The sequence below is a fragment of the Osmerus eperlanus genome, chromosome 22 (genome assembly GCF_963692335.1).
Source record: "Osmerus eperlanus chromosome 22, fOsmEpe2.1, whole genome shotgun sequence".
Lineage (NCBI taxonomy): Eukaryota > Metazoa > Chordata > Actinopteri > Osmeriformes > Osmeridae > Osmerus > Osmerus eperlanus.
Window position 1 is genome coordinate 3,290,364 of NC_085039.1, and position 24,740 is coordinate 3,315,103.

General features: G+C 39.4%; 1 protein-coding gene across 5 annotated transcripts in view; it reads left to right on the top strand.

The window, feature by feature from the left end:
• The window catches only part of npepps (aminopeptidase puromycin sensitive), a 208,030-nt gene that overhangs the window by 178,417 nt on the left and 4,873 nt on the right, over nucleotides 1-24,740 (top strand). For 4 of the 5 annotated variants that reach the window (XM_062448799.1, XM_062448801.1, XM_062448804.1 and 1 more), the window contains one exon: nucleotides 1,433-1,540. The exons of the other annotated variant lie outside the window; for it this stretch is intronic. In XM_062448799.1, the coding sequence (XP_062304783.1) occupies nucleotides 1,433-1,540 (108 nt within the window). The remainder of the gene's footprint in view (nucleotides 1-1,432; nucleotides 1,541-24,740) is intronic. 5 annotated transcript variants of the gene reach the window in all.

The following is a 24,740-nucleotide window of genomic DNA, read 5'->3' on the forward strand; positions in this document are numbered from 1 at the left end:
GACATTTACATAAATACACCCCTTTCAGCCATTTTGTATTGCATTTCTTATTCCATGTCACCCTATATAAAGACATGTATTCTACACATACAAATTTCAAGTCGATTGGATCTATGGTTCATGAGGAGAAGGGTTTTGAAAGTTGTACCAAATTTGGACAGTACATCAAAATCTATCATGGGGGACCTTATGGGTTCTTGAGGCTTTTTTGTTCCCCATGAGAAATAAGGCATGTATACCAATTTTCAGGCATTTTGGAATAATGGGGCGCTGGGGAAATCACGTAGACTTTGGGCGTGGCTTATAGCGCCACCTATTGGCGTACATGGGCCATTAGCGGTCTGGGAGTAGTGAGTGACCTGTTGTATCATTGGGCCAAATTTGAAAAAATCGGGTCCTACCGGAGGAACCCTGATAAGAATACTAACACAAACAATAGGTTTCCTCCTACTGGAGGAACCCTAATTAGTTGTAATCTTTAATTATTGTTGATTGATCAGTGGTTAATGACGGATCTCTTCACACCACTAGACTTGTCTGGATGTCTGGCCAAACAAATTTGGGGAAGGGTTTTGATCTGAGAAGTAACCAAGAACCTGATGGTCACTTTGGAAAAGGGCCTCTGTGGAGATTGGGTTACTTTCCAGAAGAACAGCCATCAGTCATCAACACCAATCAGTCTTTAAGGCCATTCATCCATCATCTGCCGCTTTTCCGGGGGTCGGGTCGCAGGGGCAGCAACCTAAGCAGGAAGGCCCAGACTTCCCTCTCCCCGGCCACTTCCACCAGCTCTTCCTGGGGGACCCCGAGGCGTTCCCAGGCCAGCCGAGAGACATAGTCCCTCCAGCGTGTCCTGGGTCTTCCCCGGGGCCTCTTCCCAGTGGGACGTGCCCAGAACACCTCACCAGGGAGGCGTCCAGGAGGCATCCTTATCAGATGCCCGAGCCACCTCAACTGGCCCCTCTCGACGCGGAGGAGCAGCGGTTCTACTCTGAGCCCCTCCCAGATGAGGGGCTCAGAGGGGCTCTTTAAGGCCATCCAACTAAAATGTTCTTGTCTTATCAAACCTTTTCCTGGAAAACAGGCAATACATGCCTAAACAGAAGCAGGGTGGTGGCAGGTATATGCTGTGGGTGATTTTCTGTAGCTGGGACAGTTGTCAGTAATGTTAGAAAATGTAGTTATTCCGTTTTTTATTTTACAAATAGGATGTGTTACTTTCCAAGGGCACTGTAAATGAATGCGCTGAATTGCATTTTATATGCTTAAGTGATTATAAGAAAGCCTTGACTTAAGTCTGATCACTATTATTCAATATTAGCATTTGATTTCAAATCAGAATTGTTTACATCAGTATTGTCAACCTTATGCTGAAATACTTTTCTGTCTTTTCTCTTATGCCCCCCCTCCACCCCTTTCCTTATATCCTTAGCTTCACAAGCAGGCAGACATGCAGGAGGAGAAAAACCGCATAGAGAGAGTGCTGGGGGCCATTTCAGCTCCTGACCTCATCCAGAAGGTCCTCACCTTTGCTCTCTCGGTAAGCACAACTTAATTTGCCATTTATTGGGTGTGCTTTCCGTCGACGAGCACATCTCATATATATTTATTATTAGGGTTCCTCCAGTAGGAGGGAACCCTATTGTTATTGGTGGTATTATTATAGTAGTCCTATGGGAGTCAATGGCAGCCCCTAGACCAGAACTGTAAAAAGTTGTGAAATGTGGCATGTTGAAACTGCAGCACATTAGTAACTACCATACCAAACATGGGTCACTTTAGACAGAAGGTGGCGCTACAGGCCACACTCCAATTTGACCATTTTCAAAGTGATGCCATTTGCTTCCCATTCATCCCAAAATTCGGAAATTTTGTATATATGCCTTATTGCTCATGCGGAACAAAAACGCCTCAAGAACCTATAATGGCCGCCATATTGGATTTCTCGGTACAATAAAGATTAAGGAAACACGTTTTATCGATACTCCTCCTTCAATTCTGATAAATTCTGGTTCAGCCAATCAAAATCTGCAACAAAGCAACCAAACAGGAAGTTTGGTCAAATCTCAGCAAATCTTTGAGATATCAACACCAAAGTTGGTATATCGGTGGAAGACACTACAAAATGTTATCATGTGCAAAGGCAACTTCATACCTCCAAAAATGATTGATATAAAGCAAATTGAATTTATCGCTAACACTAAAATAATGCTTTACACATCCGTTGGTCAAAAAGTGATAGTCTGATTCAATCACAAGTTCATATGAAGGCTCTTGAGAATGTTTTGTACACAAATATGAAAAGAAGTTGAACGTAAGATGAAAAGTAGGTTTATTGTGAATATTTCAAATATGCATGCTTGGCTAATTGCTAGAGCTTTTTCCCCAAATTCTCTCTCCCTTTGCTCCTCAGCGCGCGTGCTCCAAATTCTCACACACACAAGGGGCCAGAGCCCTTGACACACGCGCAAGCTTGGGGAGACGCACACACAACATGTCAGGACATTGTGGGCTGACCAAGCCCCCACCTTCACTACTTGGTCTAGTAGCCATTCTAGACTAGTAGCCATTCTGTGGCTAGTTTGGCCACAGCTAATTCTACTGTTAAAAGAAACAGACGGTCTTCTTCTTCAGAACTATAAAGTTGAATCAACCAAACACAGCTTGGTCATTTTATTGTCTTCTTTGGCACAATTAAACTAAGGACTAGACTTTTAAGAAAGCATGACCAAAGCAATTTGGTGAGGGACGTTTCCTCCATAGACAGTTGCTGACAGAGAATTTCAGACAATAACTTAAACATAGTCTTGCATTAAGAGTAGAGTCAAAAAATAGAATAACTGTGATAATGGTTAATGGTTTTCCTTAGCGAAAAACATGGCGTGCTCTAAACCCGGCGAAAAGTTGATTCCAAAAATACCTAATTTCAGACAAGTATGCATTTGTGCTGCCGGTGGGGCGCACAAAACCGATGTGTTTAATGAGACGGTTGCCCTTGTCAATAGTGGTATCTAATGTGAAACGTCACTATCATGGCCGTGGGAACTAGGAGTGCTGTAGCACCCCCTGACAGCACGAGAATTTCCAATGATATGACTTGAAAATTCACCACGCGGCACAGCCCAGCCCCACAGTAGCGGACTGGCCATCGGGAGCACCGGGAGGAGAATAACAATGGAAAACCAGGCTAAGAAACGTAAGGGTGGGGCTGAAAAATTGAGACAAAAAGACATCACCTTCACTAGACAAGGTTTTACCAATTGCGCGCTATGCGCGCTCGCATTAAGTATCCTAGCGTTCTCACGAGCTAGCATCACATCAAACAGAATGTACATGCCCTATTTTTACTCCCAGTCCGTCCCTACCGCCCCGCAACATTACGCCCCCCCAGCAGCACCCCCCTGATAAAATAGCCTATGTTCCCGCGGCTATGGTCAGGTAAGGGCCAGAAAAATAAACCATAATTATTATTATAGGTATTTTTGGAATCAACTTTTCGCCGGGTTTAGAGCACGCCATGTTTTTCGCTAAGGAAGAAACAGGTACTGTTAGCAAATCGATTAGCCTGCGTTGTTGCGAATGACACACACAACCTGACCCACAGAGGTTGCAACCAACTTTCAGTGAGTGAGTTGTCATGGTGATTACAGTTATTAAAGCTCCTGATTGGACCTTTGTATTGGACAAGTAAGATAGAAACCACATTTAGTTGGAACAAAAAGATGTGCCGGTTAAAATGGAAACGTTCCGTCAAAATGAATTAATTCCATAATAATATATCGGTTATAGGTCCGGGTCCGGATATGGAACCGCCTGGGTCCGGACACGGACCGCGGTCCGCCAATTAGTGACCCGTGGCCTACATGAAAGTTTCAAAGTCAAAGTGTAGTAGTGCACAGGGGCGGACTGGCTATCGGGGATACCGGGGGAATCCCCGGTGAGCCGACGGGGTTGGGATGGTCCAAAATAAAAATACCGGCCCACTTCCATCACCAACCCTCCCTCTGACATCGCCGGCACCTCCAACTATTTTCCATATGAAACGGCTTAAACACGTATAATGTATAATATATAAAGTTGCCTTGCCTACTCAACATTTGCGTCACTCGCTAGCAGACAAAGTTGTTTTTGAGAGTGAGAGCATGTCATCGGCCTCAAAACGTAAAGGTGGAGCTGAAAAGCTCAGGGAGAAAAAGAAAATATGTCTGGAGGAAGGTGCATCAAAATATTAAAAAATCTCTGATTTATTTGGGAAACCACCGACTGGTGACAGTGATACGATGGTAAGTTGTGGCGTTGACTTGGCCAAGAGCCAGTATAATTGTATTTCATGTGTCCATCCAGGCAATATGGTGGATCCAAATGTTATTTAAAAAAAGACATATATGATGTAATTTCTTTGTAATCATCCCAAATAATGTTAAGTGTATGGGTATTTTTCCAAGTAGGCCACTGACTGGTCGATACGTGCAATGCATTGAGTGGGCAACGCGCTGTGTATTGAGTGGGCCACGCGCCGTGTACTGAGTGGGCCGCACGCCGTTTACTGATTGGGCCGGTCTGACAGTAACTCCCGGGCCACTTTTTTCCCCCAGTCCGCCCCTGGTAGTGCAGAATAGAGGAACTGGGAAATGGGTGCTGATGTGGAAACTCCCCAAAAACTGTGCAGAATGGAAGAAAAATATATATATTTTAGATTAAATTGTATCAAGGACCAATTGGAGAAGAGGCCAAAGGACATTTACAATTGTAGTAGGCCATTGATATCTTTTAAAAGTTCAGGGGTGTAATTTGTTGGAAAAGAAGCCCCCACCCCCCACTTCAGAGACAATTGATGACAGAGAGGTGCTGACATTAAGTTAAACATAGTCATGCGTTAAGAGTAGAGTAATGTGTAAATGGATGTTAAAACTCAGTGCTCTGATTTGGTGCATGTCAGTTTAGGAAAACGTAGCCTTTTAAACCTCTAGGTTTAATTCTCTCTTTTATACATTTATAGTTGGATTTGACATTTAATAGACATTTAATCATTTAGCAAGTTGTTTGACTCAACAACCATAACAGAGTACATATGGTGTAAAAAAGCTGCAGTCAAATTTGGCGAAATTGCTAGCTTGGATGTTATCTTTACATATAGATGGGTTCTTGTGATTGCAAACAATGAGGATGCGCACACAGCTTCAAGGCAAACAATGCGTACCATTTGACCTTTACTGTATATGTTCCCACCACTCCCCCTTTCTGAATAAAGTTCGATTGATCTGATTTGTTGATATCTGTTGCTATGAAAACTATTTTAGCCAAGCTAACGTACATTGGTTTTAGCTAGCTGACATTACCATTCGATCACTAACAAAACATGAATAGAAATACCTTGCTAACAGGGTCGTCACGTTTAATCAAAAGCTTGTAGTGAGATCACATGCATTACCCCAGAGACAACCTTTCATGTTTATAATACTGTTGGTCACCCTGATTGTGCATGTTGTGTAGTTTAATGGGATCAGAGAGTCTGACAATGATAAAGTATTGTCAAGCTGCTGTACCATCACAAGGTACATTTGCAAACAGCTGGACATTAGCTCTACCTTGGTCCAGTTCCCTGCATGACTCTTGTCAGTTGTGTTTGACTGAGACTTTAGAGAGAGGTCAATTCAGGGAGAGTTCCTATAGCCATGGTTTTCTAACCAGTTTCGGGGAATTTTTAAAACAGTGTCACTGTGTGTGGTATGGTTTTTGGGCTACTTCTAATCCTCATGTGGCCGCCGTATTTATGCCTTGGGGTGACCTGCGCTGGGAAAGAGGGAAACAGCATGGATGGGGAAAGTGTGTGGGCAGAGCAAGCAGTAGTAGTACATAACCTACACACACTTCCTTTAGTAAAGTGTATCCTCACTTTCATAAAGTTATTGTTGTAATCAAAGCTTTTAAAGAATGGATCTCTGCATGATGGGCCTGACCAGAGCACAGGTGGCCTGACAGAACAAAGTTGCTTCAAACTTGTCGCTTTCAAAAGGGTGGCATTTTGACCCCATCAGGCCAAGATGTCTGAAAGTTGGTGCCTTATTGCCAATGGGGAACAAAAAAGTCTCTAGAACCCATGATGTCAGCATCATGGATATTTCTCTACAGTGACAATTTGTGAAAAATTTCAAAAAATGACTTAAAATCAGCCATTGATCCAATAGTCTTGAAATGTTGTGTACATGTATAAAATACATGTCTGTGTCATGTCAAATTTGTAATGGTTTGCAATGTTGAGGAGGACCCCGCCATTGCTGCCTGCAGCTATATTTATTGGGTGTGCTTTCGGCAAGGGCACGACCTTTGTTCTCTCAAATATATATTTATTATTATTTATTTATTTTCCCACCCCTAAGCCTTCGTCAATATTTGGACTACATAGACAACGTCGATGTCAAAAGTTTCGTCTTGGTAGCGATTGAGTTGCTTGTATTTTTATTTACGTTCCGTTGCACGGTTTAAGTAGAAATTACGTTTTTGTGGCGAAAAGTGAAGCTAACGGTGGCTAACTTGCTAGCCACAGTCAATGACGCTACTTACGTCACTAACGTCACGAAAACTTGTGACGTTAGTGACTGCGTGACAGACTCTAGCAGAACATTAGTTTAGCAGCTCGTTAACTTCTGGGAGATAGCTAGGCTAACTGCTTTACTGCAAGGCAGCTGCATAAACGCCACAAGCAAAGAGGTCAGGGTGATAACTATTTACTAATCTTACTTTGTGATATGACACACAATTGTGATGTGTAATGTACAATATAAGCTTGATATTATTAAGGAAGTACATCTACTTTCGGAAACAGTAGTCTACTATTTCACTGAAGTATTAGCATCATGACATTAGCCTCTGTTGCCCGGGCAACACATACTACAATGGTCTATGATGCATCTGTTTTCAATCGTTAAAATAAACATTCCTAACAAATACATTTTCGTTGTAGGATTTATTATGACATTACATTACAAGTAAACGATTTGTTGGTGAAATTATCATTACCTGTGGTTTCAAACCAGTGTTGCTCACTGCAACGCTGTAGCCTACGCGAGATACTACAAAAACATCTCCACAGCTGTTTAGGAAGTCAAACGGCGACAGAACATGTTTGGCACTCCCCTTACTTAAATCAAAAGTCTATCTGACAACTAAACTGAACTTCATTGCCACAGCCTAAACTTTGTCAATCTGTTCATGAAAATAATTAATTTCAGTTAAATCCAATTCAACCAACGCAATCGCTACCAAGACGAACACAGCAGTAGTCTACTACTGTACTGTAGTAGTACAATTTACCGGGGCAGCTTCTCCACACAGGGCTATATCGCATTTTACATTGTTACTGACAATGATCGCTACCAGTGAGCTTTTTATGAATGAGCGATTTTCCACTAAATAAATGTCAAGCTTATTTACGTTTTTGGGGGCATATTTTCAGTTAGCAGATGGTACTGTTTGAATCGCGATTCCATCTTCTACTGCCGGTAACGTCGTAGAATAATCTTCAAAGTGGGTTCTTTATTAATGAATGAATGCAATATGAGTAGGCTAAATGCCTGAAAATATCACGAGAAGGGAAAAACTTAAAAGGACGTTTAAGTCATAGAGATAAGGTACATTTTTACACCGGTCTGCCAAATTTATTTGTTTTGATTCAGCTATGAGGCTGCCTCTTGCAGGGGAAATGAGAAGACATCTATTTCATTCTACACTTCACTCGTATTTTGAGTTGTAAATGAGCAGCAAAAAAAATCTGCTTTTAAATGTAATCTTTATAAGTAATAAGTATGCATTTTTATATAAAATATACAGAAATATCAGTTGTAAAAATGTCATTAAACGTGTTTGTGTTGTGTCCCAATTGTGTTGCTTGTATTTTTATTTACATTCCGTTGCACGGTTTAGGAGTTTACATCGTTTTTGTGGCAAAAAGTGCTTTGTGTGCACCAAGGGACCTCAGTGTCAGCACATGTTAGCAAAGACGCATAGATACAACGTTCTAGTTAGACAGACAGCAATATCAGCGAGCCCTCAGCATTAGTACCGTAGCTAAAAGTTTAGAAAAGTTGAGGCTATTTTTGGCCATGTACCTACGGACATGTCTTAATCTGCTACACAAGTGGGTTCCCCTTCGTTCTTTTGGTGAGCAGTCTCACAAGCCCAACTTACCCGGCGTCATGGAGCCGACCAGCTAAATAGTTATTTAGCACTAGCGTTGTTAGCTACTGTATCCCTGCCTGTGTTTGCGCTGTTGCTCAGCAAGTACCATGCCGTGGTGTAGGACTTAACGACAAGTGCATCATACATTTAAGCAATTTAAGACTTGAATGTACAGTACCGTATTTTACGGTAAATAGGCCGCATTGTGTACAAGCCGCACCCCCCCAGAATGAGCACTTTATGTTTGTAAATCAGAGTATAAGCCGCACTGGAGTACAAGCCGCACTTAATAAGCAAACAATGTTACCGTTGCATGGCCAAATGCTGACAAATGATCATTTGCATGTTCATGCTATGGCTGCGGACAGCTTGGATAGCAATCTAACTAGACAACATTCCCAATCAGGGTGCAATTATCACTTGCACCCTGACTGGGTAATTTATCACTCAAATTATCTAAACTATAGACCATAGCATTACACATATCAAAACATAACGAACACAACAATAGAACTCCAAACAATGCTTATTTAACTAAGCTAATGCCCATAACTCAGTAGCTTTTCAGCTTGCCGCAGGGAATTCTGGGTACCAAGAGCAATGCCCGAGTATAGGCGATCTTACAGCATTGTGTAACACACTTCGGTTGTGGATAGTATGTCCAGAAATAAATACAAGTCACTCATTTAGTGGCACAATCCATTATGTCTACAAAATTATTTAGATATATTATAAGTTTAGCTAGCTTGCAAATCCTGAGGATAGCCTACTGTAGCAGACCTTTCTATGTGACAACAGACAAGGGTGTTTTGTCCTTCGTGAGTTGCCGTAGGCTTGATGCTGAACGAATTACATGAAATCAGTGAGGGCTGTTTGAATGACGATGTAAAGAAGAGCTGTGGTAAAATACAAGTTATGAAAAGAGACCGCGTCTGTGTCTTATTGTCCACACTATCATATACAATTATATCTAAAACAAATTTACAAAGAGCTCGGTTAGACTACCAAAGTTGAATTAGTAATGTTGTTAGCGATGCTAGCGTTATTTTGCTAGCTAGCCTAGCCTATAACATTTCACTGGGTTTGCAGCTGTTTGATTAACTGAAATTATTATGAAATGTTATGTTCTACTAGCCATTTGCCTACTTTAGCAAGTCACTGTATTTCCAAGCCCTGATAGTGTAACTGAGAAAACAGTAAATAATTCCTCTTTCAAGTAATAAGCCCCCGTTCAAGTGTTGAGCATAAAATTAGCTGCACGGTCAGTAGAGATCTTGAGAGAAGCCACTTTTTTGTTCTAAAACCGAACTAAAAGTTGCTTCGAAATATAAGCCGCACAAGAAAACTGTAAAATCGGAGTACAAGCCGCGGCTTATTTTCCGTAAAATACGGTACTTAATGTCACATTAAATAATGTATTTGAACTCAAGCTTGTGTGATGCGTCGCTGTATCGTTGCATCGTTTATATTACAGTAAGTAAAATATCCGGTTCAATACCTAATTGAAGTGAACACCATTTTGCTACTTGCATATACCTACAGTTGGCAGCTGTGCTCCATTTTGCTCCTAGATTCAGACCTAGCCCCGGTAAATTGTAGAGCTAGCTAACTACTACACTTCTGTTGTGTGGGAATCGCAGTAGCTATCCAGTCATAGGGCGTACTAAAATACAGGGTGTTGATATTCACAGCCTGGAAACATCTGCAACGACGCAAGCACACCCCACAATTTCCCCAGAAATTGTACCCTCTCTAGTTTTTTTTTTTTAACATACCATGCCGATATGTAAAGGGGGAGTTAGCTTTTGGTGGTGGTGTTCTTACGGTGAATGATTTATCATATTGATATGTCAAGTGCAGCCTGCCAACGTTTGTTTGACTAGAGGTGAAAGATTGGAATGCTTGTTATATTTTTCAATTATTTAACCTTTTCCTGCCAGACCATTTAAATATTCTAACAATATTCCCATGGTTCCTGCCTTAATATCTTTGCAGTACAATCACCGATTTTATTTCTAAAAACTGCCAGACAACTTAAGCTCAAAGCACACCTATTTGGTTATGGGGTTACTGGGCGTGAATAATAAATATATATCGTCATCATTGTTAACCATCTTTTGCTTAAGCGGAGCCAGAGAGGATACCATGGGAGATGTCCTACAGTCTTAAATTTACCGCTTCAAATAGAAAACGGATATGATATTTTGACTAAAGACAAGTTTCTTAACATTTGTTGTCAATGTTGTCATAGCATTTGTTTGTAGGAGTAACGCAAGTCACTTCAGGAAAAAATTACGTGACCCGGTTATGCTGTTTGTGACAGGCAGCTATGACAGTAGCACTGTTTAACCTTGATTTCTGCAGATTTCTGTGAAACTTGCAAAAAAATACATAAACATAAACTATCTAGATTATGTACCCTTTCAGCTAAATATATATACCTTGTTTGGCCAATTTGGTCGAATGTGGAAGAAAGGCAAACCTTTTTAGTTATGGAGAGGATAATAGCCAGTTATAGCGCTAGTTAGGTTTTTTGGGGGCGGGGGGGGGTGTAGCAACCGATAATGTAATAACGGCCAATAACGTAATAATTTAAATGTAATAAAACCAATAACATAATAAATTACCAATAACGTAATACATTTCCAATAATGTAATAAAGTTCCTGAGCCAATAATGTAATAACTTTTTGACAATAATGTAATAACTTATTACGTTATTGACTGGTTATTACGTTATTGGCCTTGCATTAAAAAAAAACTTTGAAAATGTAATAACTGAGCCAATAATGTAATAACTGAGGTATCACTTTATTTTATCTTCAATTTCTGGAGAGAAAGTGTCACTCTTAGCCTTAATATTGCATCTTGCAACAGATGCTTAAATATCCGACCTTACAGATACCCCTCCACCCTCAAACCCCCTCCACAGGAGGCCTTAAAGAGACGATTTGGATTTATATCTCACTCTTAGGGTTCCGTTATAGTACTCCAAGTATCCAACTCTGTGTATGGCTAAGACCACTGAAAGGTAAACACCTTGAAGACATTTACAATGAGCATGGTCCACCAAAAATCATCCAGCATGACCAAGGGAAGGTGTTAAAGGTGCTGTAAAAAAAACTTATGGAGTCTTTACAAGTTAAAATAATTCAGAGCTCTCCTTACCAGAGCCAGTGTAAAGTGGAGAGAAGCCACCGAGTCCTAAGGAAAAAGATAATGTATGAACTAGTCAAATATCAACGAGGAGGAGTCAATTGGGTTAAGCATTTGCCAATTTATGCAAAAGTGATGAATGAAGACCCAAAAGGAGAGGTCTTGAGTTGGATGTCACCTTTTGAGGTTTATTACGGAAGAAAAAGTCATGCATTATCAAACCGGTTAACTTCTTCTCAGGAAGTTCCTATAGAACACGCCACCAAGCGACTAAACACTGCCCTCCCAAAGGCACCGACTCTTGTTTCAGACTGAACGAATTAAGATCAGAAAAAGGGCACAAAAGGCTACACAACGCTGTGCACGCAGACAGACTATCTGGAAGTTTGAAAACCTCTATTTATAGAGTATACGATAAAGTGTTGGTCACCACCAGAAGCCACCACAAAGTCTCACAAAAACATCTTGTGATACCAGGTGTTGTTGTGAAAAGAAACTTAAAGTTGCACAAATACAAGAGTTGAGTTTCAAATGCCAAATAGCCCCACTCCAACACAAAAATGGTTCTCCGTTTCTGATGTGACCAGTGTGACAAGACAAGAAGAAAAGCAGCCCCCAAAGTCCAAAAGAGTTGTACAAATGGACCTGGGAATTCCATAAGGACAAATTGGAGGATTTTGAATCAATAAACCTAAACATTCGCTTTGACCCGACCCCTGTTGGCAGCTGCCAATTTGCTGCTATTTCTGATCAATTGGCCACTATTGGAATGTTCCGCTCTGCAGAAACATTGCGTGGAGAAGTAGTTGCTGACCTAACATTTCATCCAAATGGAATGGATGGGACACCCCTTTCGGAGTATGTTGAGGAAGCATGGGAGGATTAAATACAGAGGATGGCACAACATAGCACATAGGTGACCACCTAACTCTCCAGAGAGCATCACAAATGTTCAATGTTCAGTTCCTTATTGTGTCTACTCTTGGTTTAGATGTCATATCACATATCACGTCTGGTTATTACTGTGAAGGCTTGCCTCTTTTGGTTCTTGGACGTGTGCCTCCAAAAAAATTTACCAGTCGAGGCGACTGAGACCAATGGAGACCGCGGGGCTGTCATTGGTCAGATAACGACTCATTCCCGCAGCCCCTAGCGCTCAGGCGGTGAATTGCAAAACCATACTGAAAACTGCAACGCAGAACTTAGAAAGACTCACGACTCCGTCAAAGCGCCTGCATGGTCACAGAGTCGGATACACGGAGTACTATGACGGAACCCTAAGAGTGAGATATAAATCCAAATGGACTCTTAATTGCTCCTTTAGGGCCTCCTGTGGAGGGGGGTTTGAGGGTGGAGGGGTATCTGTAAGGTCGGATATTTAAGCATCTGTTGCAAGATGCAATATTAAGGCTAAGAGTGACACTTTCTCTCCAGAAATTGAAGATGAAATAAAGTGATACCTCAGTCATTACATTTTCAACGTTTTTTTTTAATGCAAGGCCAATAACTTAATAACCAGCCAATAACGTTATAAGTTATTACATTATTGGCAAAAAGTTATTACATTATTGGCAATTTATAACGTTATTGGTTTTATTACATTTAAATGATTACGTTATTGGCCGTTATTACATTATTGGCCGTTATTACGTTATCGGTTGCTACAGGGGGTTCCGGTTTTTCCCCATTTTTTCACTAATCACTAGAATGGTCATAACCTTTAAACAAAAGATGATATTTCTAATCTGTCTGCTGGTCTACATTTCCCACAGAATTATGTATGTTCCATATGCTCTAAGTTTTCCACTATCTTGTATTAAAATATGTTGAAAATTGGTTGTCTGATGAAGTATGGCAGACGGAGAAGATTTTAGTAAAAATGGTTGCGTGAAATCCTTCATCCATCCTTGATAAAGGATGATTTTCCTTACATAATCATGGATATTTTTATATCATTAGAAGACCTTTTCTTCAATAAATAGTTCATGTGTATGATTTAATTTGAAAATTTATGTAAATGTGAATATGCATGTTAATATCATATTCCGGCATCCAATGGAATTTTGGGAGTTTTCACTCAGGCAGGAAAGGGTTAAATGTATTTATAAGTTATATATATATCGGAACCACACGATTAGCCCATAACTATCTGTCAGAAATATTAATCTATCAAGCATTGCACAGTCAGTCGGTGAACAAGTTAAGAAAGCTTTATTGCTTGCGGCCGCAAGGAGACAAAACATCACACGCCATTGTGCTACAAAGTTTGTCCGCTAGCATGTTGTGCTAGCAACCTATTTAAACATAAACGGCTCTTGACAGTCATTGGTTAAAACAAAGGCATGCAAATGTTCCATGGCTCTTCCTTCATTGGCTCCCTTGCATAGACCTGGCGCGCGTGATTGCATGCGTGTTTGCGTGTGTGCGTCCCTTGCAAATGGACATTACAACATCAACCCTACCCCCACTAGGTGACAAGCAAATGGTCACCAGACCTCAGTCTTCCTTCTAGCTCTGTCAAACAGTATCTCCTTTAAATAAACAAACCCCCCTCTAGTCCTTAGCCCCAAGACAAGGGTCTTGTATGTTTACCCACAGTTCAGATTTGGGGGTAGGACTCTCTGCACACAAAGCTAAACACAGTATCATTTTCTACAGAATAAAAGTGTTACATCTTAAATTTTTCCGACACTATCTTTGTTTTGTTTGGAAAAATAATGTAAAAATAGATGAGACCATGAAACTTAAAATGCTTTGTTTAATATTCCAGCAAGACACACTACTGTAATCGCGCACATATTATTCGTTGTTTCTACCTTTGGCAAGGCACAACCTTGTTCTCTCATATATATTATTTATTCATTCAATATTATTTTCCCACCCTTAAAACGCTGTAAATCTTTGCACTATGTAGGGGGTTTAATATTTGCCAAACAACCAAAACTATTCCCCTATGGTTTAAAGGAAGAGGGGAAACTGAACAGTGTATTAACATTAACCAAATAATGCCAAAATACATGCACAATACATTTTGTGTTTCCACCATATGTGAACTGTGTAGCACAGAGTCCCATTCTTCAACATGGTCATAATCTGATCACCTCAGTAGGACACGGTACTGCAGACCACATCAGCACAAGAAACCCCTGACTTTGCATTATATGATACCTCATACAATGCCACTATCTTTCTGGATGAGCTTCAAAGGGATGATACCAGACCTGGTGTCTCCTTCTCCTTGTGGTAGGGAGAAGGGCCAGCCAAGTGGCCTGCCTTCATCAGCCTATCCTTACTCCAGAGAAACTCTGGATCAAACAAACAGACATCAAAACTGATCTTTGAATGGATGTACCAACATTTCTCAAGGAATACACTTTTTGGACGCTAGAAGGATTATTGGAATTTATGTGTGACATTGTATGCTTTCCCTTGATACTGTGTTGATTTAATTTGATGTTTTAATGTAACTTCCTTTCACGTTATGATAAGTCAGTCAACCTTGGTATCCAATTTATTGTAATCTACTAACAAAACCATTCATCAATGTTGTATAGATAGATTATGAAGTATAGGTATAGCCACAATCCTGAAATCGCATTCCAGTTTTAACTTTGAACCACCTCGGACAACACCCCAACCAAGGAACTGACCAATGGAACTGTCTTACCTGCATGAAGACACTCCCCTGTATTCAGAGTATAAATACCAACAGCAAACTAGAGAGGGTACAATTTCTGGGGAAATTGTAGGGTGTGCTTGCTTGCGTCGGTTGCACAGGGGTCCGTTTTTGAATGACATTTTTGCAACTGATATTTCTGTATATTTTATATAAAAATGCATACTTATTATTTATAAAGATTACATAGATTTAAAAGCATTTTTTTTGCTGCTCATTTACAACTGAAAATACGAGTGAAGTGTAGAATGAAATAGATGTCTTATTTCCCCTGCAAGAGGCAGCCTCATCGTTGAATCAAAACGAATAAATTTGGCAGACCGGTGTAAAAATTGTCCTAATCTCTGTCCTTTTAAGTTTTCCCTTTTCGTGATATTTTCAGGCATTTAGCCTACTCATATTGCATTCATTCATTAATAAAGAACCCCCTTTGAAGATTATTCTACGACGTTACCGGCATTAGAAGATGGAATCGCGATTCAAACAGTACCATCTGCTAACTGAAAATATGCCCCCAAAAACGTAAATAAGCTTGACATTTATTTAGTGGAAAATCGCTCATTCATAAAAAGCTCACTGGTAGCGATCATTGTCAGTAACAACGCAAAGTGCAATATAGCCCTGTGTGGAGAAGCTGCCCCGGTAAATTGTACTACTACAGTACAGTAGACTACTGCTGTCAGTGGCGGTTCTACATTGAATTACACCCAGGGTGTACGCCCCCCCCCCCCCCATTGAAATCAAAAGGCTGTTATGGTAAGACCGATTATGTTCTATACAGCTAAAACAGGCCTGGGGTCAAATTGTCACCAAACATAATAGGAGGGTTACATAAACATGCCCTTACATGCTAAATGTCTGTTATTACATGCTATATTAATATAACTTTTAGGGAGGAACACTTTTAGTTATGACGTTAAACTATACTTTGTCACAAAATATAGTTGTAGCAAATAGCAAATGTTCGTCTTTGAAACTACCTACAGATTTGAAAATTCCGTTGGCTAATTACAGGGCCTAACCTAATTAATGAAAATAAATAATAACTGAACTTGTAACAGTTTTGTTGCAAAGCACACTATTATGGTGAAATGTTATCTCGTGTTTGTTGAGTTAAAACCGAAATATTGTTGTTGCATAGCAAGCATCATAGCAAAAAGGCTAACAAACGTAAGAGTTAGCCTATACCCACCAATTAACATTAGCCCTTCATTCATGACATGGATACCGTAATAATCATACAGACATATTTGCATACCTTTATCTTTTTGTCGTTTCTCCTCTTCTTCTTTTCTTTTTTTTTCGAAATTGGGCACCTGATGGCTTACTTGACCTTTTCCTGTCCATCTTCTTTGGCACTCAACAGTCAACAGATTTCCCATCCCCCCAACACTGTCACTCACGACCAGAAGTCAAGACTAAACCAATTCACCTTGGTGACCACAATCGTTTTGTGTTACATATTTTTATTAGCCATTTCACACAATAAAAAAATAAATAAAAAATGTGCAGGAACTTTAGGCCTATATTTATAATATTATGAATGAAATGTGCGTTATTTGGAAGAAAGTCGAGGTGCAACTGACTTTAGCCCACTAATTTAGAGTATTGCACTATACAGTGGACCCCCCCCCCCCCCCTTGTCCGTTCCCAGTCAGGTGAGCTGTCTGTCCCCCTCCCCTTTTTTCACACAGCTTCTGTGCACGGCACCTTCTCAGCAAGCAGGGGTGCCTGCAGCTGCCTGAAGGGGGCGCCAATTTGCCAATTCCCCACACAGTGAAATGATAGAAAAGAGAAAAACGCTTCGCCGCGCAGAGATTTTTATTTATTTATTTTATGCTTGTGCGCCCCCCACGTGACATGAAAAAATGCCGCCCCGGGCGGCTGCCCGGTCCGCCCGTGCCTAAAACCGCCCCTGACTGCTGTGTTCGTCTTGGTAGCGATTGCGTTGGTTGAATTGGATTTAACGTTCCGTTGTACGGTTTAGGCTAAAATTAATTATTTTCATGAACAGATTGACAAAGTTTAGGCTGTGGCAATGAAGTTAAGATTAGTAGTTAGATAGATTTTTGATTTAAGTAAGGGGAGTGCTGAACATGTTATGTCGCCGTTTGACTTCCTAAACAGCTCTGTAGATGGTTTTGTAGTGTGTCTCGCGTAGGCTACAGAGTTGCAGTGAGCAACACTGGTTTGAAACCACAGGTTCACCTGTGGTGAAATCAGTTTCATATTCGAGATTCAACAGACATTCATATTTGTACCTCCGTTCAGGCTCCGCGTCATATTTAGGGACCGGGGTAAAAGAGTTGACAGTCCGAATGTTTCTTCAATATCTTTGTCAAAATCCAACATACAAACTTAAAACTTGTTGCACATTCTTCTACTACTAACTGACCAATTTGTACAACCTTTGGTTTGGTGATAATGTTGATTATTGATTAACCCATAGCCAATAAATCAATAAAAACACCAATATTTCAGTATTTCCTCAATATCTTTGTCAAAAATGAACATAGAAACTTCAGACCAGTTTCACATTATTCTACTCCTAGCTGACCAACTTGTCAAAGCTTTGGTTTGGTGATAAAGTTGATTATTGATTAACCTAAATTGCAAATAAATCAATAAAAACACCAATATTTCAGTGTTTCCTCAATATCTTTGTCATAAATGACCACAGAAACGTCAGACCTGTTTCACATTCTTCTACTCCTAGCTGACCAAGTTGTCCAAGCTTTGGTTTGGTGATAAAGTTGATTATTGATTAACCCATAGCCAACTTTATCAACTTTATCACCAAACCAAAGCTTGGACAACTTGGTCAGCTAGTAGTAGAAGAATGTGAAACAAGTTTGAAGTTTCTGTGGTCATTGTTGACAAAGATATTGATGAAATATTGGAAAATGTGTGTTTTTCTTGATTTATTGGCTATAGGTTAATCAATAATCAGCTTTATCACCAAACCAAAGCTTGGACAACTTGGTCTGCTAGTATTAGAAGAATGTGCAACAAGTTTAAAGTTTCTATGTTCATTTTTTACAAAGATATTGAGGAAACACTGAAATATTTGTGTTTTTATTGATTTATTGGCTATGGGTTAATCAATAATAAACTTTATCACCAAACTAAAGCTTGGACAACTTGGTCTGCTAGTATTAGAAGAATTTGCAACAAGTTTGAAGTTTCTATGTTCATTTTTGACAAAGATATTGAGGAAACAGAAATATTGGTATTTTTATTGATTTATTGGCTATGGGTTAATCAGTAATCAGCTTTATCACCAAACCAAAGCTTGGAAAACTTGGTCAGCTAGTAGTAGAAGAATGTGAAACAGGTCTGAAGTTTCTATGTTTATTTTTGACAAAGATATTGAGGAAATACAGAAATATTGGTGTTTTTATTGACTTATTGGCTATGGATTAATCAATAATCAACTTGGTCACCAAACCAAAGCTTGGACCACTTGGTCTACTAGTATTAGAAGAATGTGCAACAAGTTTGAAGTTTCTATGTTCATTTTTGACAAAGATATTGAGCAAACACTTAAATATTGGTGTTTTTATTGATTTATTGGCTATGGGTTAATCAGTAATCAACTTTATCACCAAACCAAAGCTTGGAAAACTTGGTCAGCTAGTAGTAGAAGAATGTGAAACAGGTCTGAAGTTTCTATGTTTATTTTTGACAAAGATATTGAGGAAATACAGAAATATTGGTGTTTTTATTGACTTATTGGCTATGGATTAATCAATAATCAACTTGGTCACCAAACCAAAGCTTGGACCACTTGGTCTACTAGTATTAGAAGAATGTGCAACAAGTTTGAAGTTTCTATGTTCATTTTTGACAAAGATATTGAGCAAACACTTAAATATTGGTGTTTTTATTGATTTATTGGCTATGGGTTAATAAATAATCAACATTATCACCAAACCAAAGGTTGTACAAATTGGTCAGTCAGTAGTAGAAGAATGTGCAACAAGGTTGAAGTTTGTATGTTGGATTTTGACAAAGATATTGAAGAAACATTCGGACTGTCAACTCTTTTACCCCGGTCCCTAAATATGACGCGGAGCCTGAACGGAGGTACGAATATGAATGTCTGTTGAATCTCGAATATGAAACTGATTTCACCTCGGTACAGGAAATGATAATTTCACCAACAAATCGTTTACTTGTAATGTAATGTCATAATAAATCCTACAACGAAAATGTATTTGTGAGGAATGTTTATTTTAACGATTGAAAACAGATGCATCATAGACCACTGTAGTATGTGTTGCCCGGGCAACAGAGGCTAAAGTCATGCTAATGCTTCAGTGAAATAGTAGACTACCGTTTCCGAAAGTAGATGTGGGCCTACTTCCTTAATAATATCAGCTAATATTGTACATTACATTTCACAATTGTGTTTCACATCACAAAGTAAAATGAGTAAATAGTTATCACCCTGGCCTCTTTGCTTGTGGCGTTTCTGCAGCTGCCTTGCAGTAAAGCTGTAGTTTGCCTAGCTATCCCCCAAGTTAACAGATGTGAAACGAATGTTCTGCTACAGGTAGTCACGCGTGTTTTCGTGACATTAGTGACATAGTGACGTTAGTAACGTCAGTGACTGTGGCTAGCAAATTAGCCACCGTTAGCTTCACTTTTCGCCACAAAAACTTAACTTGAGCCTAAACCATGCAACGGAACGTAAATAAAAAAACAAGCAACTCAATCGCTACCAAGACGAAACTTTTGACACCTAGGTTGTCTATGTAGACATAATGTTGACGAATATTTAGGGGTGGGAAAATAAACAATAACTAGAGAGGGTACAATTTCTGGGGAAATTGTAGGGTGTGCTCGCTTGCGTCGGTTGCAGGTGGGTTCGTCCCCTTAAGTTTTTCCCATCTAGTGATATTTTCAAGCATTTAGCCTACTCAAGAACCCCCTTTGAAACAAGCTACTGTAACAACGTTGTCACCGGCAGTAGTTCAGATGGAATCGCAATTCAAACAGTACCGTCTGCTAACTGAAAATATACCCCCAAAAACGTAAACAAGTTTGACATTAATTTAGGGGGAAATGGCTAATTCAAAAGAAGTTTGCTACGAGCAAGCTAGCTGCTGTTGCTAGCCAAACGTTACTGAGGGGATTGTTTGAAAGCGCCAGAAATTAGAATGTTTCTTTTGACATAAAGTTTAGGCTGTGGCATTGAAGACAGCGACGCACCACACAAGCTTGAGTTTAAATACATTATTTAATGTGACATTACTTACTGTACATGCAGGTCTTGATTTGCTTAAATGTACATGTGCTGCTAGTACACCACAGCACGATACTCGCTGTGCAACTGCACATCAATCTATGCGTCGTTGCCAACATGTGCTGACGTAGCTAGCACTGAGTACCCTTTGTTGACTAAAGGCACTGTTTGCCACAAAAACGTTGTAACCTCCTAAACCGTGAAACGGAACGTAAATAAATAAAAATACAAGCAACGCAATCGAGAGCAAGACAAACATTTTGACACAGGCGTTGTCTATGTAGTCCAAATATTGACTGATCCTTAGGGGGGCGAAAATAAACAATAAAAATAAATATATATGTGAGAGAACAATGGTTGTGCTCGCTGAAGGCGTGAGCACACCCAATAATAAATATATATGATAGAGAACAAAGGTTGTGCCCTTGCCGAAGGCAAAGCACACCCAATAATCACTTGCTGAGTCCATTGATACCCTAAGTCTGGAAAATGGATAGGCATTAAAAAAGTATCCTGCCAAGCTTCACATTAGTGATTTCAACACTTTCTGGACGATAATGCAGAAGTAGCCAAACGCAATTCTAACCAAACTCAGTCTCGCCGCGGATTAAAAGGAATACTTTCACGAAATAACCTTTTTATCGGATGACAAAGATTTGTTTACTACAGCCACGACTTAAACGGACTCCGCTTTCAACCCACAACTTCAACACACCGGCGAATGTAAATGCGACTAGCTATATTTCTTAATTATAACATTGGCATTAAGTAATTGATAGTGTGTGACTACACGTAAAACTCCCGTTAGTTTACCACTAAACATTCCCGTTATTAGACAAAGGCCTTGATTCTTTCTCCTCCCTCCTTCCCACTCTTTCCATATGACCCATTGTATGTTGTATTTAATGTTAGCCCATCAAACCAATTACAAATAGCCTATATCCAGTACTTTTCATTAGATTCCATTGATTTCAATAAATCATTGTGTTTCATTTGAATTTGTATATTTTAATCCCTCTCGTTATTTGATCCGCTCTATGCTTAGAACAAATTAATTCCTTCAGAAGACTTATTACATGTCAAACCTAGGTTTCCTTGATGTCCTAATTCAATATCTAACTAAATAACTGATTATAGATCAAGTGTATTTATTCCAAAAAAGCAAACCCTGCTACAGTTCACAGTAAGGCTGCGCGATATGACCAAAATCTCATATCCTGATATAGATCTTTTCACATCCCAATCACGATACATATCACAATGCGGCAGATTTTCTTTACATTCAACGAATAAATGTTTTATATAAAATGACCACATGAAGAGGTAAATTTCGTCATTTTTTTTTAAAATATCCACTACCGTTCAAAAGTTTGGGGTCACCCGGACAATTTCGTGTTTTCCATGAAAACTCACACTTTTATTTATCAAATAACTTTCAAAATGAATAGAAAATATAGTCAAGACATTTACAAGGTTAATTATCATTATTAGAAATAATTATTTTTATTTTAAATATAAATGTTGCTCTTCAAACTTTGCTTTCATCAAATAATGCTCCATTTGCAGCAATTACAACATTGCAGACCTTTGGCATTCTAATTCTAATCCTTCTAATCATCCATTAGTCTTCTAAGGCAATTAGCAAACACAATGTACCATTCGAACACATACAGTAATAGTTGCTGGAAATGGGCCTCTATACACCTATGTAGATATTTCATTAAAAACCAGACGTTTCCACCTAGAATAGTCATTTACCACATTAACAATGTATAGTGTATTTCTGATTAATTTAACGTTATCTTCATTGAAAAAAACATTGCTTTTCTTTGAAAAATAAGGACAGTTTTAAGTGACCCCAAACTTTTGAACGGTAATGTATACTCAACAAATAAAAAGTACTTACATCATGCGGCCATTTTCGGCGCATATGCACCTGAAATTTTATCTGTGCAACCCCAAAATGTATTTGAGAGTGTAGCAGACTACTTGTACATAATTCACTGGACAGGTTCAAGTGAACACTGCACCTTTAAGGGCGCAGTGAGGTCTGGGCTACGTTCTGGGTAGCATGCTACGTTTTCTGTTAAAGTATTGTCCTTGTAGGCCTACTAGAATAAACAACGCACAAAGCTGTTTGCCAAAAGGGACAAGTTTGCCGACCTCCCATCTTTTCCAACTCCTTACAGGAGCATTTGTGCAAGTGCAAATAACTGTTGTGGCCGCGACATGTTTTAATTTCTCTACAGAATGCTCGCTAATTGCACAGTAGGATGAGCCTGCTGTGAGCTGATACAGTGACCGGTCCACCGTTCTATTCAACGTTACATAACCAGTTAAACTATTTATTTAGATTCTTAACTTTAATGCAGATTTCAGATTGGTTGATATTAGCCGTCAATTACCCCTTTTGCGAAACACCTGAATGAGACACACAAGTGTAGATTCTGTTAACCACGCAGTTGAATAATCACTCATGGAACCTCCCCCCTCACACATGTTTTCCAAATCGGGCAGATTCGCTCCATCCTTGGTTTTCAACATTAAAAAAAATCAAATTCAAATTTGCAGGAGTAGTTGTAAAAAATATCGCACAGCCTCAAAACATCTTCACAAAATGCAGTCAAGAGCCCTGCCTCCTGAAAGACTAGTAAGTAATTTGGTATATTTTATTAAAGCCCTTTTCAAAACCAGGGTTACAAGGTGCTGTGCAATAAGAACATTGAAAATAAAGATGGAATTAAAACTGAAAAACCTAAAATACAATATACGTCATTGAATCATAAGATCCTAAAATTAGTGCTGTCAGTTTAACGCGTTATTAACGGCGTTAACGCAAACCCATTTTAACGGCGTCAATTTTTTTAGCGCGCGATTAACGTTCTTTTTGGCCTAGCAAACGTTGTAGTTTTTTTCACATGCTGTTGCAACAACTACTGACGTTAGAAAAACTACAACACCACACCGGATCTAGCTAGACCGGAAACAAAACAACAGGCACGCCGCACACTTGTTTGGGCTTGCGAGCTGGCTAAAGAGTAGTAGGCTAACGTTACGTTTTGAGTGGAGGGCGAGCGCGAGACGCCGAAATGGATGCCAATAGGATTCTGAATGGAAAGTTTACTTTTAAAAAGTTGCTAAATGGTTCCATTGACAAGACCAAAGTGATCTGTGTGTTTTGTCGTTGTGAACTGAGCCATCATCGCAGCACGTCCAGTCTGAAATACCACTTGATGGCCAAGCACACAGCTGATGCGAATTCTCCGACCCCTCGTCAAAGCCAGGCGATTGCAATGTTGTTTTCAATTTAAAAAAAATATTTGCACCAAGCAATCCGATCCACTTTTCCATGTTGATAAGAGCATTAAAATGAGAAAAAATTATTGGACAAAAAGAAATCAAGGGACATTTAGAATAGTTAAAATTGTGCAATTGCGATTAATCACGAGTTAACTATTCCATTAATGTGATTAATCGCAATTAAATATTTTGTTTGACAGCACTACCTAAAATACAATACAACAGTAAAACTACACAGAAGGCAAAAAACGCATTACAGAACAGTGATTACTGAAGTGGGTTTTCAATAGTTTCTTAAAACTATTCACAGACTGCGTTTTTGATGAGTAACAGAATCAGAATGGGTTTTATTCGGAATTTGCTTTGGCAGGAAGGTGCAAACAATAAACATATAGGAATAAAAAATGTATAAAATAAAAAATAGCCTCACTGGCTATTGCCAGCGATTGCCTGCGATCGCCTGCGATCTGCAGCGATCGTTTCGGCAGCTGGTCGAATTTTTTCGCGAGACGCTTGCAAAATCGGCTGCAGGATGATGAAATACACCACATTAGTTGATATATTTGAATTAAAAAACATGTTATTAAGATTTTACTCTATTAATTCTAGACTACGGTGAACATTTGTAAAGTTGTAGACTTTATAATTACACAATGTTGGTAACGAACGTCTTTTACATGTGGTTACCCTGATGAAAACGAATGAAAATAAACGGATTGATCCGTTGAGCTAGCATGCCCGTAGTTGTTTTGTTTGTTTGAGAGAAACGAGTTGTCACGCGTTGCACACAGGGCACTTAAACTTGGAATATAATGAAGATGAGGTTTTTGTTGTTTGGATTGATCCAAGATTCCTAAATCTGTTTTCTTTGTTACATTAAGGATTTTAATTGGACAGGCATTTTAGCAGGGGTTTTCCTGGCTCAAAATACATGATCAAATATAGGTTTCATGTTGACAGTTTTATAATTAAGGAAACATATTGTAAGGACAGTACCTAGGCCGATTTTGGGTCTGATTTACCCTCCCGACAATTGTGGGGACAGATTATCTGCCCAAGTGATCCTGTAGTGTGAAGGGTTACACATAATGCTTATGTTACCAACTGGATAGGAGTCTCCACAATATGTTTTTGTAAATATCAAAACATTTTGATAAGCCCGCAATGAGGGCGAGTTGACCAG